This window comes from Amphibalanus amphitrite, unplaced genomic scaffold, assembly GCF_019059575.1.
Source record: "Amphibalanus amphitrite isolate SeventyFive unplaced genomic scaffold, NRLGWU_Aamphi_draft 000915F_arrow, whole genome shotgun sequence".
In the NCBI taxonomy this organism is placed as follows: domain Eukaryota; kingdom Metazoa; phylum Arthropoda; class Thecostraca; order Balanomorpha; family Balanidae; genus Amphibalanus; species Amphibalanus amphitrite.
This window is the reverse complement of record NW_024882409.1, coordinates 186,523-202,277: the sequence shown is the minus strand read 5'-3', so window position 1 is coordinate 202,277 and position 15,755 is coordinate 186,523. Positions and strand designations below refer to the sequence as shown.

The following is a 15,755-nucleotide window of genomic DNA, read 5'->3' as shown; positions in this document are numbered from 1 at the left end:
AGGAGGTCGACGACCCACTTCCACCGGCGTGCCCGCGGCGGCGGCGGCGGCGGCGGCGGCGGCGGCGGCGGCGGCGGTGGTGGTGGCGGCGGTGGTGGTGGTGGTGGGAGGCTCCTGGGAGACCGGTGGTGACGACGCAGGCAAAATAGGGTGGGGTGGAGTGTGGTGTGGGACGTGGGGTGACGTGGAGAGGTGGTCAGTTGGATTGGCAGGTGTTTTGGGGAGAGAGAGGGAAGGTGAGGGAGGGAGGGAGGGAGGGAGGGAGGGAGGGAGGGAGGGAGGGAGGGAGGGGGAGGGGGAGGGGGAGGGAGAGAGAGAGAGAGAGAGAGAGAGAGAGAGAGAGAGAGAGAGAGAGAGAGAGAGAGAGAGAGAGAGAGAGAGAGAGAGAGAGAGAGAGAGAGAGAGAAATGGAAGGAAGTAAGAAATAAGACCAGGGAGAAAGAGAGCTCTTGAGATGGATATCATAACTCTAATCCCTCCAGTTTCAAAGAATCCAGTTCCAACCCAACAAGCTGCTCGTCTAGTTCCAATGACAGCTTATCTGTCTAATCAATCAATCTCACAAGGAACCAGCGCAAAACTACACCCGCCCTTCTTTCATTCGGTGCAAGTCCAGTGTGCCACTAAGCCGCTACTTCGGACCAGCCTTAGCTAGGTCACCAAGGGTCGCCCACCAGGCGCTGGCACCTTGCCAAGATCGCCGGCCACTGCCGATATACGTCAACCGGCAGCTCACAAGGGCTGGAGCTTGGAGCATCGCCAATGCGAAATGAGCACATCCGTATAGCTCCTGGCTGTTGGGAATTCGCCTATTTGTGGATTTGGGTAGGTGGGAACTGCACTTTGATGGGTCTGATAGCCGGAAAGTGAAACACGACGCCGAAATGGGTCCTGGGAGTGGGAAACCAGTCAAAGTGCTGCAGGATATTAGGCCAATGAGCTGTCGGCTATGTTGATTTGGCCATTACTGGTGAAAGCCAAAATATTTGAGCCATACGATATAGAGAGAATAATAACTTAAGTGCAGCAATAATCACATAACATGCTAGCGTGTCGGCATATAAAATATTTCAAGGAATAATAAATCCTCTTTGGCAAAACCACGAATCCTTCTCTCCAGAAAACAGTTTCATGGCATCTCAGCTGAATGGCCTTAATTCAATTTCATGCGAAAGCCAAGAAGAGCCGATGGATGACACCAGTCGTGCTGTTTTAGAGTCATATTTTTCCCAGGTTTATGTTTGTAGATATAAAACTTTATCGGAATTCACTGGGATTGTATTGCGTATGCAAGTCCAAATATTTCGGCCAATATTGTTTGGCCTTGGTCACTGGACAACTAGAATAACCCTATAAGTATAGCTCACATTGCAGCGATACCCAAAATTCTAAATTAAATTCACAGACAAAAAAATCATATCCCCGCGCGCTATCAACCATGTAGGAGATTCCAAGTTAAGAATATCTAGATACACTCACTATAGGGTTATTCTAGTTGTCCAGTGACCAAGGCCAAACAATATTGGCCGAAATATTTGGACTTGCATACGCGACACCAGTCGTGTTTACATAGGGTTCCCTTAATCTTCCCCTATTTCTCCCCTATTTTCAGATCGAATTTTAGGCATCATAGCGCTCGCGTGTAACGTTGCTATGGACGCTATTGTTGTTAGAAGCATACTAAGCATCGTTTATGCTGTAAACAATATAAATTGGGCTTATTTAATACTCGAAATTCAACAATTCATATTTTGAAGTAATTTTATCCTGCCCTTCAATTCCCTCTTTAAGCGACAAATAGGGGAGGATTTGGTAGCGTAGCGCCTTTCGAAAAGCTGCTACGCTACCATATCCAGTGGTTCTCAAACTATCACATCACAAAAGCGGCGTGCTGATTGGCCGGCAGTTCCGAATCGTCCGACTGGTGGTCCCCGACTCGACAAGCGCACGTGCGCCGACTGAGGATTTTTAAGTGGCATTAACGCATAAACGGCAGAAAGTCAAGGCGGAAATTCGACCAGGGACCGCGGATTCAAATTCTCGTAGGGTGTGCAAGATGTGGCGATTGGGCCCCCCATCTCACGCCGGGCCCCTTCCAAAAAGTCAGCGCCGCCACTGCTCCGGAATAAGCCGATTCTAAAGAAGCGGGGCGGGAAAACCTTCAAAATTGACGGTCGTAAGATGACTGAGCGAGCATCTTACGGTCAGGAGATGCATGAGCAGAGTAAATGCACATGCATGCATGCAACGTGATCCAAATCGATCTCCGATTTTCCCAAGCAGGCCCCCTAAAGGCTTACAGTGACCTTCAAGAGCCCCTACGGGTCTCAGAGAGCCCTTTTGCACAGTTGATGTTGGCACACTTCTTTTTATCATGGATTACATGAATTAGTTTAAAAATAAAACTTAAATAAACAACAATAAAACACGGCCGGCGGGATGTTTGGGCCCATCGATTTGGCCCCTATGACCTATGGGGGTCTGGCCTCCGGCCCCCTTAGCTTCCCCATTGCTCTACGGCCCCATAAAGGCCGCACGCCAGCTCCTGAGACCCAACGCCGGCAATTCTAAGGGTCACCGGCGCACCGCACACGGTCTTTGAAGGTCCCATAACGGCCTCTGGAATACCTCATGTACAGCCCACAGCAGAAGTAATGTGGGGTTTCAGTCATGGGTATGTTCTGCTTCTGAAGCTTAGGAACGATTGACCAGACTACAATGAAATTTTGAATGTAGCTTATATGTATCGTCACCCTTGCAGCTGCAACTTAAGCTATTGACATCTTCTTTTCGATCACTCCGCATTAAACAATCGCCAGTCAAAGCCAACCGTTGAGATTGGTAAAACCCTACATTACTTTAGCGGTGGGCTGTACATAAAAATATGGATGCCCATGCCGCTTCTTGGGCCCCCACACCGGGCTCTTTGACACCGTTCGCCGGCTCCATGGGGTACCAACTACCAATAGTAGCGGCGGAACACCTTCAATTAAGGGGGGGGGGGGCACTGCCGACTTTTGGTCCCATTCTTTCCATGCAACGCCCATAGGGCTAATGTTAAAATGCCCAAATCAAAGGGGGGCACGGTGCCCCGGTGCCCTCCCCGTTCCGCCGCCTATGACTACCAAGCAAGCTCGCCTGGAGGTCCCCCACCGTCTCTTGGCGCCCGAGTAGCCTCGATGCCTGAATAGGGCCCCCGAGACATCGACCTTGGCCAAAAAGCGTTCGTGTAGGCCCTCAGAAACTGGTGTGAGCCCTGAGATTACTGTGTGGGCTACTCAGGCACTTCTGTCGGGTCATCATGCATCGATTTGGGTCCGAGCTAGTGAGGGTTATCAGAAGCATCCTTTAGCCCTGCGACTTTAGAGGTTGGTGTGAGATCCTAAAAAAGAAAGTGAGGGCACTCCGAGGCTTGCAAAGGGCTTTTCCTCGGAGGTCGGCCTTGGCCGAACGGCGTTCCTCAAACTGGTGTAGGGCGCTGAGATTACTGAATGGGACTCTCGAGTATTGGCATGGGGCCCTCAGCTATCAGCACGGAGCCCTCAGGAGCCGGTAAGGGCTCCTCTGCGGCATGCATATTGCATAAGCCATCCGATCTCAGAGGCTGGTGTGAGATCCTAAACAAGAGCTGAGTGCACTTAAAAACCTGCCTAGGGCCCTCAGAGAGCAGCTTTGACCAGACGGCGGTCGTGGACGCCCTTAGAAACTGACGTAGGGGCTGCCTCAGTCGGTCGGCCCTCTCACATCAGCCTGGGGATCTCAGGAATCGGCCTGGGGCCCTCAAGAGCCGGTTAGGGCCCTTGGAAAGTGGCATTATACCCTGAGATAGCTGTGTAAGGCCCTCGGGTAACGGCTTGGGGCCCTCGGGCATCGGCCTGCGCCCCCGGGCATTGGCCAGAGGTCCTTGGATATCGGTCTGGGGGCCCTCAAGAGCCGGTGACTGGTGAGGGCCTTCAGAAACTGGTATGGGGCCCTGAGATAACTCTGTGGGCTTTCAGGTGCTGATGCGGGACCCTTAGGCATCGGCCCCAACAGGGTGTTAAGGAGGGCAGGGGGCAGGGGCCCTCAAGAGCCGGTTAGGGCCCTCAGAAACTGGCGTGGATCCCTGAGCTAGCCATGTAGGTACTCAGACACCGGCGTGGGACCTTTAGACATCGACTTGGGGCCCTCGGGCATCGGCCTGGGCCAGAGGCGGATCCAGCTCAGAGGTTTGGGGGGGGGGGCAAACCATAAAAATTTATCGATTCTTTCCATGCATCGTCCATAGGCGTAATGTTAAAATCATGCCGTTTGGGGTGGGGGGCAAATGCCCATTTTGCCCCCCCCTGGATCCGTCACTGGCCTGGGCCCTCAAGAGCCGGTGGGAGCGCTAAAAATGGCGTGGGTGGGGTTCTGAGATAACCCCTGAGATAACACTAGAACCTGTTCAGTGTTCACGCCTTCAGGCACCGGTGCGGGACCATCAGGCTCGCGCTGGGGCCCTCGAGAATCGGCTTGGGACACTCAAGCGCCAGGGCCGCATGGGCCCCCACAACGATCTGTGGGTGTGCAAAAATAGGTGTTTGCACACCCTCAGGATTTTCAGGGTGTGCAATTGCACACCCTGCCCCCCGGAATCCGCGGTCCCTGAATTCGACAGGTGCGGTGTTCTGATATTGCGGTGGATGTGATTACACCTACTTGAATAATAGCTCAGCCGTTTAAAGTATGTTAAATGCTAGATAGTTTTCTGATTGTTCTTGCTTTGAGCTTTCATGTGCTATCACTTTTACCTCAGTGTCTAGTCTGGAAGCTATTTGGGAGAGCCCTAAAGGTAAGTAACAATTGCAAACTGCTTCTAGAATGACTTAGTTGCGCCATATTTGTAGTGAAGCGAGGTAAAGGAGACAGAGGATTCCTTTATAAGGGACATTTAAGAGACAAATAGGGGAAGATTAAGGGAACCCTATGTAAACACGGTTACCGTTAGCTAAGCCAGATCAAATCAGCTAAGCCACTTCACCTCGTGACAGAGGGCTTGGCCTCGCCTCGTCTCTAGCTATCAGTCCGTCAGTTTGGAAGTCTGTCAGTTCCGTCTGTCATACCGTTAGCTCGTCTATCCGTCATTCAATCTGTCCGTCCGTCCGTCCGTCCGTCTGTCTATATGTAGGTATGCATGCTTGTCCATCCATGGGTCTGCTCGTCTGTCCGACAGTCCCTCCGTCAATTCGTCAGGAAGCCCGTCCGTCCGTCCATCCGTCCATCCGTCCATCCGTCCATCCGTCCATCCGTCCATCCGTCCATCCGTCCATCCGTCCATCCGTCCATCCGTCCATCCGTCCATCCGTCCATCCGTCCATCCGTCCATCCGTCCATCCGTCCATCCGTCCATCCGTCCGACGGATGGACGTCCGTCCGGACGGACATCCGTCCGTCCGTCCGTCCGTCCGTCCGTCCGTCCGTCCGTCCGTCCGTCCGTCCGTCCGTCCGTCCGTCCGTCCGTCCGTCCGTCCGTCCGTCCGTCCGTCCGTCCGTCCGTCCGTCCGTCCGTCCGTCCGTCCGTCCGTCCGTCCGTCCGTCCGTCCGTCCGTCCGTCCGTCCGTCCGTCCGTCCGTCCGTCCGTCCGTCCGTCCGTCCGTCCGTCCGTCCGTCCGTCCGTCCGTCCGTCCGTCCGTCCGTCCGTCCGTCCGTCCGTCCGTCCGTCCGTCCGTCCGTCCGTCCGTCCGTCCGTCCGTCCGTCCGTCCGTCCGTCCGTCCGTCCGTCCGTCCGTCCGTCCGTCCGTCCGTCCGTCCGTCCGTCCGTCCGTCCGTCCGTCCGTCCGTCCGTCCGTCCGTCCGTCCGTCCGTCCGTCCGTCCGTCCGTCCGTCCGTCCGTCCGTCCGTCCGTCCGTCCGTCCGTCCGTCCGTCCGTCCGTCCGTCCGTCCGTCCGTCCGTCCGTCCGTCCGTCCGTCCGTCCGTCCGTCCGTCCGTCCGTCCGTCCGTCCGTCCGTCCGTCCGTCCGTCCGTCCGTCCGTCCGTCCGTCCGTCCGTCCGTCCGTCCGTCCGTCCGTCCGTCCGTCCGTCCGTCCGTCCGTCCGTCCGTCCGTCCGTCCGTCCGTCCGTCCGTCCGTCCGTCCGTCCGTCCGTCCGTCCGTCCGTCCGTCCGTCCGTCCGTCCGTCCGTCCGTCCGTCCGTCCGTCCGTCCGTCCGTCCGTCCGTCCGTCCGTCCGTCCGTCCGTCCGTCCGTCCGTCCGTCCGTCCGTCCGTCCGTCCGTCCGTCCGTCCGTCCGTCCGTCCGTCCGTCCGTCCGTCCGTCCGTCCGTCCGTCCGTCCGTCCGTCCGTCCGTCCGTCCGTCCGTCCGTCCGTCCGTCCGTCCGTCCGTCCGTCCGTCCGTCCGTCCGTCCGTCCGTCCGTCCGTCCGTCCGTCCGTCCGTCCGTCCGTCCGTCCGTCCGTCCGTCCGTCCGTCCGTCCGTCCGTCCGTCCGTCCGTCCGTCCGTCCACCGTCCGTCCAAACGCCCGACTGACCACCCCGATCCGCTCATTATCATTCCTGAGGAATCACCGATTGCAGGTGCTTATTATCCTTCACTTTTAAAATGGGGACGCGACGGACCCCCCACTGCGGCCGGGGCTGCCCACGTCAGCATCAGTCCACCTTGTTTGTCCCCTTGCTGCCCGTTGGGTAGAGTCTACCTACCCTGTCCTGTCAGGTAGAACCCTCCAGCCATGTAAGACAGGTAGAGCTCTCCTGTCACACCTCATGCTATCGGCCCAGTCATTCACCGGCCGGCGTCGTCCGTTCACCCCAATGAACATACCTGAGAGCTGAATCGCTTCTACGGCCGGTGGTGCCGCCCGCGATGGCACCAACACTACACACACCACAGCCAGAACAGCACAAAGCGACACACAAGTCCTCCTTCCCATGGTGACGTGTGTGATGGCCGAGTCGCCGCGCGCGCACCGGCACCGCTGATCCCTCGACGGCGGTCGACTGTCGACTGGCGGCAGATATCGTCTGCCGACCTGACCCCGGGGCTGGGCCTGTTCGCACGCGCAGTCGACGCCGCCGCTGGACGCGAGGAGAGAGTGCGGAGACGAAGAGGCCCGCTCCAGGTAGAGGGATCCGGAGACGCGCTGGGAGGAATGGAGGAATGAGGGGAGGGCTGGGGAGATTAATTACCTCAGACTAGCAGTTTGAGTTGGTAGCTATTACCCTTTCTTGTCGAGCTGATTTGCATATGTGTTTTTCAGATATAAACGGAATGAAGTCCCAGTAAACAGCGTGAAAATAGGTCGACGAGTTCCGTGCGGATATTTGTGCGAGCGTAACTTTTACGCTAGAATTCATCGGCGTCTATTCCATCCTAATAAATCGGGACCAACCCATATAATCATTGACCATATATTCCTGTTCCGGGATGCCGGTCACTCCACCAATACCGAGTAGGGCAGTTTAAATAGGAGCAGGGCCCAGTTCATATAGAAAAGCCAGTCGGCAAGTGTCACTTTTCCAAAGTGCCACTTTTCAAAAGGACACTTTTGGAAACATTGGTGCAGGTGTGTAAGGGTGGCTACATGAACCCGTATGTCGAGTCGCCCTTTCCGATAAGTGTCCCTTAGCAGCATAGGGGCTCTATATGAACTGGGCCCTGGTTATTATGAGGTGACCGTTTGAGCGGTTGGTTAAACGGTTACAAATCGTGACACGCCAATTCCAAAGAGGCGGGCTCAGTCACTGCGGCCCACCGGTCGGTGGTTGAATGAACATAATGCCACCCTATTATCCTACCATTACCAGGGTCAGTATCACGTCCCTGAATGCAATTTTATAGCGTTAATTTACATTCCATTGATCTAGAAAATAATGGTAAAGAATGTATGAACCTCGTATAAAAATATGGTTTATTCCTTCTTCAAATTATTTTTTATTTATTTCAGGAAGACTTCCAACGTAATTTTGTTAATTCGAATATGCCCAGTCAATGTCTACCAATTTCAGCAGCATTTTGTCAGCTGATTATCATCAGTTGATGGAAGGAAACGTAAGCCCAATGCTAATATCTGGAACGGCTTAGGAGTTATCTAAAAATAATTGACGGACGGGACACAATCCGCGTCAGAAACAACTGATTGTGGCCTAAAATTGAGTGCTGTTCCGTAGCATTCCCGTGATCGAAAACTCGAAGACCCGATTTTCCCAGCGGTGACTGAAATACGTTGAATGGTCGTCAAAAATAACTACTTCACTTAATCAAACCTCGCCAAAATATTTGCCTAAGTATGCTACTACTCTAAGAATACATTCTAAACGCCAGGTGTTACACAAATGAAATCTGCATCAGCCACACTGGAAATTAATGTGCGACTGTGCGTTCATTTTAAAATTCAGGATAGATTCACATTGCCCACCACAGTTCACAGACTTCATCAGACCCATGCTATCACAACTATCTCTCCATACCGTTCGCACCACCCACAGATGGACAAGAATTCTTAGCTTCTCCTGGCATTCATCCTCGCTGTCTTCAGGATCACAATCCTTCTTGACCATATCTCTCTGCTCCATGCTGACGATGAACGACCCAGACACTGGCGCAGGGCAGTACCAGGAGCCCCAGTGCGGCCGGTAGAGGGCGCCTCAACCACCACCCGTGCCTGCATCGGCCGACACCCAAGTGACGGTTTTCCACCACCGACGCTCGTTGTTATTGGAATTTCCAAATACGCTTGGTCGACACTCCCGTACAACGTTAGGTATGGGGTCAGCCACCGAGGAGCAATAGTCTTGGTTGAGACAGTGTGATATCTCTCAGCACAGTCTAATCATAGATATCATAGATACATTGTATATCTTCAGCCACCCAGGAGCAGTAGTCTTTGATTGACTCAGCATTACTTTTCAATCCAGCCGGATCATAGAGATCATATATACATTGTATATCAGATCTCTACGCCCCCACATCCTCTCTTTCCACAACCAGCTGAAACGGTCATAATAGACCAAAATTGTCTACACCTCACCCGATAAAAACTCCAAGAGGCCCTCTCCCGCTGATACCAAAATGATACATAATTCCTAAGGCGAACAATGGGGTTCTAGACACCCTCCTGATCATTCTTGTATGTAAAATCCCCTTCCTACGAGAATCTTCTATCAAGGATGACGACTGACGAGTGCACGGAATCTAGAGTTTGGACCTACGCTGATCGTAAGCAGACCCATGGAGCTATACTAGCGAGACTCGAACTTTTTGGGATTTCAGGGTGTGTTGAGTCTACACAGTATACACCCTTATCGAAGATCTCCAAGCCGTGGATGCTAATTCTCCATGGCGGGACCCACCTTCTACGGTGTTGATGCAGAAGTTCCAGTTCTTGTTGAGTTTCTGCAGGGCCTCCCGGATGCGTTTGTCCAGAACGTTCTTTCCGGCGTTGTTGCAGAACACAGACGAGGGGAAGTTCATCTTGATTTTGACCACACGCTGTGCCTGCTCGGCAGCTGCAAAAAACAAACAGAAACACGTCAAATTGCTGAACCATTTACAAAATACAGCATGCCGCTATAGAATAGAAGAATGAATACGGCATTGTCAAACAACCGACGAAATAAATGGCATCACCAACCGATGCCCGCAAATCACTCCACTGGCCTTAACTATGACATGCTTGATGAATAGTGACAGAGTATGTTATTTTATAACCAAGTACCGCACAGCGAACCTGCAATTTGCAAGTTGGCGTTGCACCCAAAAGAACACACTACGTCCAGTCAACACGCTCCAAATGCCATACACTGTAACAGCGTCACCTTACAGACAGATTTAGATGAATTGTCACGATGGTGCAAAAACTGGAATATGACTATTAATGTTAAAAAGTGTGCTATAATGCGAATGTCCAGACAAAAATGTGCAAAAACACCGAAATATTATCTAAATGGTTTAGAAGTCCAGGTAGTTAAAGAATATAAGTACTTAGGCGTTCACCTTTCGAGTACATGTAATTGGCAAAAACATATACAATATGTTACAAGTAAAGGAAATCAAATGTTGAGATTTGTCAAAAGAAATTTTAGAGGCTGCCCGCAGACTGTTAAGGAAAGCGTCTATTTGACCTTAGTCAGGCCACTGTTAGAATATTCAAGCTGTGTCTGGGATCCAAGTGCAGAGGGAACGAAGCATGAACTAGAAATGATACAAAGACGTGCTGTAAGATTTGTTTTAGATGATTATTCGAGGGATAGTAGTGTTAGCAGGATGTTGTCTGATATTGGCTGGAAAAATCTAGAGGCCCGACGCCGAGCTGCTAGATTATGCTTGATGTTTAAATTATGCAGTGGCTTTAGCAGATTAGATGTCAGTGGCATCCTCATACAACCTGATTACATAGGAAGAAATGATCACAGCAAAAAGGTTAGACGACTTCAATCACGACTTTTGTCCTATCACAACTCATATTTTCCTCGAACTATCCGTGACTGGAACAACTTGCCTGCGAGGCTCATAGAAGCAGAAAGTGCCGCAGCTTTCCAAAAATATGTCTTAGAAGAAAATGACAATTAGTTTTTATTAACAATAGTAGTCCCCTTGCGAACGACAAATGCTTGAAATCAATTTTATGTCGACTATTTTCACATTACATAACTTATGCTCTGTGTACTGTGTGCCTATGATTGTAAAAATGTCAAAATGTGCATGGAACGAACGTGTGCGATTGTCGTTAGAAATGAGAGAGCAACCTGAATGTGATTGCGTATGACTGTTAGATGGATGGATGCTGGTCATCGTCATCGTCATGCGTTTTAGCAAACATCACCAAGGCCATTCTTTGGCAACTGTGATTGTGTCGCATGAATATATGAATATATATGAAGTAGCGACGCCTGGCGGAGGCACTCCGTATTTGCTAGTTACACACCCTGTGCTATAGATGACGCCCGTGTCTCCGTCGACTTACGTGCACAGCTGGGGTAGATGAGAGGCGTGTTGGGCTGGTCATTGGGTCGCCAGAAGCCCTCAGGGCCGCACACATAGAAGTCGGGAATAGGCTGGCTGAACTGCAGTCCTCTGTAAAGAGACATATACAGACAGTGTTAGGGTAAATCATGGAACTCAGAAATGGGCCCTGGGCATGTGTTGGTCTGTAGCTAAACGTAAACACTAAACAATGGTGTCACGCTGAACAGTCATCGATGATGATGATGATGATGAATTAGGGTTTTTGGGCGCCCGGACTACAGTGGTCATCGGCGCCCACCGAACAGTCATCGACACTGTCACTAATACTGTCAGGAAACCACAGTCAGTGTCATGACTCATAAGAGCAAGCTCATTGCAAATGTCACCGATTGCTCATTGTTGAGATGGTGTCCTGTAAAACCTGAGTCAGACGTAACACCTGTCATTTCAATTTAAACTAAACGAGTGATGAAAGCCACGCACTTTACCAGATAATCGAAACCCCTGAGCTCGGAGCTAGTCTTCCTGTAACAAAACTCCCTAAATATAACATATTGATCCCAGCTCATTAATTGAAAACAGGCCAGCTGCAATAGGCAAGTTAAAGCGCGTACGACTGATCGCATCATGACGTGTCATAATTATTCGTTGTGTCACGCGGTCCTTAATTCATCTGTTGAGCTTCACGTGTCTCCAAGCCACACTCATCTATTCAGCCGTGTGGACTGCGCATTAGCTGCCCATACTCACGGGTCGCATCTGATCTGACAGTAGCGGAAGCGTCCGTTAGGTCCCCACGTGGAGCACTCCTGGTATCCACCCTTCGGATCTTCCGGTGTCGGGCATATCTCCTCTGCAAAGAAAAACAATCGGTCAGTCCACAGCCAAAACAAACTTCAGAGCGACAGTGTTATACAAACAGCACAGTAAAATAACCACTCACTGGTTCGTGAATGATAACACGTTCTACACCTTTTTACGCCCAATTTAGGCGGCAGTGCACACTGCACACATTTAAGTAACAGTGCATGCAATTTCGACAGTACGGTACAGTCTGTCTAATGCCAACTGTCGAAATCGGTTGCACTATTAGTGAATTGTGTCAGTGCAATGTGCACATTCTATATTTGGCCGTAAAAAGGTGTAGTTGCCGTTGGCGGTATATGTATATAGCCAAGGCCCTAAATTATACAGCAAATGCGAAGCCAAGCCTTCAGGTGCCTCACTACCGCCGTCTGTCGGTGAACCGAGGAGAACCCCCGCAATGCCGTAATGGTATGCACAGATGGCGCAGGCGTCGCAATTGGCCTTCGGCTAGCATGAGTCACTAGTCACTACCGTAGGCCACTCTCGAGGCCCTTATTTCACAACCGCCACCCAGAAGTAGGAAATAGGGCCAGTTCAGACTGGAGTTTCTCCCCCTGGTTGCTGGTGCGCACAATGTGAGGGTGCATAAAGGCCTGGCTACACTACGCGTTCTCTGCGTGCGTTTTTTGCGTGTTTGCGGGTTTTGCGTAATATCGTTCTAGAAAAAAGGTTATTATTAATTAAACTTCTTTAATATTTATATAAAAGTTAATAAAACGTTTATGTTAATTAAGAGTTTATATGAAAAAGATATACCTAACAAAAACGTAATATCGTTTCTTTCTAGAACGATATTCCGTAAATCACGCAAACTCGCAAAAAACGCACGCAGAAAACGCATAGTGTAGCCAGGCCTTAATTCATTGCAAATATATTCATCTACCGGCCATCCGCCATAGGTCACGAGAGGTCATTGCGCGCCCCTGGCATATACCAGCACCGGGCGCTATCGGGCCGCTAGTTCAGCCGCCGCTCGCTAGATGTCTCTACTGTAGGGGGAAGATCGGCCGTATTCCCGCGGCGTTGCGGGGCCGCCCGGACCGATAGCACAGCCGGGCGAGTGTACCCCGGCACCCCGGACCATGCCGCTTCTAGAGCAGTGTAAACAGAGCGAGCCGCCAACGGTCAATGCAGGGGGCGTTCCACTGAACTCTATGGGCGTTACCATGCCTTCTCTCGAACACGAGGTTTTCGAAATGCAATATCCAGGTCATAGGTCACAAGGAGGATGAATATTTTATTTTTAGCGTTTGTACCGCCGACTTGTTGGTAGCTTTCCCGACCTATAAATATGTGGGAATTACTAAGTTTTCATTACGAATTAATTCGTCACGCGCATCCAGCTGGGAGGGGGGTTAAGTAATGTTCCTCTCATAGTGTCTCTGCAATATTTTCTAAACGGTTTAAGCTAGCTGAGTGAAACGTTCAGTCCATTTTCTACGTCAAAATGACCTGATACTTGGAAAATTCGACAGTAAATAACTTTAAGAGTATGACGTTTCAGAGTCGTTGCGACGCCTAAAATTAATTTAAAATAAATTAGCTTTCGCTAATGGGTCTTTACCTACTGGCCTAACCTGATTCTGGACTTTTTTGTGACATAATTTGCTGTCTTATGGCTTTTCAACGCGTTCTGGATTATCACTCTCAGCTAATAACTAGTTCGTTCGCCAAAGCCTCCAGGCAAGAGATCTGCTCGAGAGAAATCTTCATCTTGTTAACAGCTTTCCATTGTTGTTTCCCCAGTACCCTTTTCTACGATTCAGACGTTAGAAAGGGAAGCCCCCCCCGGGGAGGGGGGGGGACACGGGCTTGTGCCTCAGCGAGGCAAGTGTTCAGGAGGAAAAGTGTGGATGCAAATGCAAAACGGTGATAATCGCATGGAGGAGATAAATAAACGTTGGTAACATGCATATGAAAAGGAAATAAACAAACTCCGTGACAAAAATGGACAAAGTCGTGGCGGCTCGTAGGATCCCTCATTAACCCTCGCCCGTATATTGGTGTTTTGCCAGCCGCGAACGAGGTTGGGGGGGGGGGCGCTGGACCCCTCTCGCCGTTTGGCCCCTGATCGAGCAAGAGCTTATAACGAAAAAAAAACGCGCATGCTGCCCGTGACGAGAGGCAGCCGTTAATAGCCAATTTAATGGTCCTAGGTCATTGGTAAGGTCAATGACCCAAAAGTCGGGAAGATCGGGACCTGTTTTGAGTATCGTAAATTCAGATTGCCATGAGTTTTTTTTTCGGGGGGCTGATCACGAATTTCATGTTAAGTTTAAGCACAGATGATGTCTTGATGCATTTAGACTAGGTCGGGTCATGTCGCGTTAGATCAACCAGTAGGGGTCCTGCCGGGGCCCTGTTTCACCGGTGATAGCAGCAAGCTACTATCAAATTGCGCGAGCTGACGTAATGTGATGACGTCATACTGCTGACGTAAGGGGCAATTCTGGCGCACGATTGCCGCAATATTGTTTTACGTCATCAGCTAAATGTTCGAAGTTAATGTCAAAATTTTTCCTAAACCCAACTTCTTTTAAATACATCATATTGAAAAAATATATATCAAAAATATATTTACTATCATGACTGCGTAAACTCTTACTTTTAGGCTCATACGTCACTTAATGCCGCCGCCAAGGTCGCGGCAATCGTGCGCCGGAACTACCCATTACGACAACAGTATGGCGTCACGACATGACGTCAGCTCGCGAAACGTGATAGCAGCTTGCTGCTATCACCGGTGAAACAGGGCCCGGGTATTCGTACAACCGCCTCTGATAGCTTCGTTACATGTTACGAAGGCACCAGAACTACTTTGTAAATGTTCAAAATGGTTGCTAAATTCGAATTCAGCTTCATTTCTGTCTTGTGTCGGCTTCATTACGCTCCATTTCCTGCGTACGATACCCGAGATGTTTTCCGTTCCTACAGCATTCAATCTAATGAGTAAATATCTCAGTTAGAAACTGCCGCTGATTCTGTTTGTAATAGTTTGAACCCTCTGTATTTAGCACATTAATCATCACCGGACACAAAGCAACACAAAAACACAACAAAATTAAATCAAACAGGCATAATTACCATCAAAGCCATGCATCTAGAAGGCATCCATGATAGGTATATGCAAGACCGAATAATTTATAGCGAATTAAGGCTAGGAAGATAAAATATGTACATGATGCATGGTACATGACTTATGTACATGTCATGTGTGCGCAATAGGGTCACATGACGCAAGCGGGTTATACATAGGCACAAGCTTCTATCAGCATTTAATGACTATTTACAATTCATCGTCCATAAGACTAATTATCAAATCCGATTAAATCAAAGCTCTTCTTCGCAACCATGATAGCAACACAGTAGGCACACACTTATAAAAAAGTTAACATTGCAGCCGGCACAATATCAACATCTAACAACTATACCCACAAAGACTTCCAAGTCACAATATCTTTTTCGTTTCAGCAATGTATGCTGGCTCAGCATCTGAAGACGCCGAGCAGTTACATGCGCCGGTAAACTGGCCCGTTTTGGATGGAGGGTGACGGGGGTGCAGGTGGGGGCCACTCCCAAACCGTTCTTCGCATAGTTTCTCACACTGGTGTCTCTCCGTGACTTGGGCAGAGGTTAGGTTCAATGCTCTGTTGTTGTCTGTTGTTGGCATAAGATGTTAGATGTCAGCGCCACTTTCAATGCTGTAGCTTGTGGGGGTCAACCAACTGCATCAACTCCGTAGACTTTTATGAATAGTTTTCATTTCAAAATGACACAGCAGTTGCGTAAGATCAACTTGTGTATATCGAAACAAGTTCCACACCTGTGGTGCGAAAAACATTTTTGTTCAAAGATGTATGGTGGGCATTTCAAGGGGACCTTAGTCATATAAAAAACAAATTTTTATTCATTAGTATTTTTATTTATCATTAGGAACAAATAAAAACTGATACGTTTAAGCCGTGT

General features: G+C 50.0%; 1 protein-coding gene across 1 annotated transcript in view; it reads right to left on the bottom strand.

The window, feature by feature from the left end:
* The window catches only part of LOC122368017, a 94,982-nt gene that overhangs the window by 9,778 nt on the left and 69,449 nt on the right, over window positions 1–15,755 (bottom strand). The window contains exons 59-61 of the mRNA XM_043341606.1: window positions 11,673–11,775; window positions 10,921–11,030; window positions 9,308–9,463 (exon numbers count right to left, since the gene is read on the bottom strand). Of these exons, the coding sequence (XP_043197541.1) occupies window positions 9,308–9,463; window positions 10,921–11,030; window positions 11,673–11,775 (369 nt within the window). The remainder of the gene's footprint in view (window positions 1–9,307; window positions 9,464–10,920; window positions 11,031–11,672; window positions 11,776–15,755) is intronic.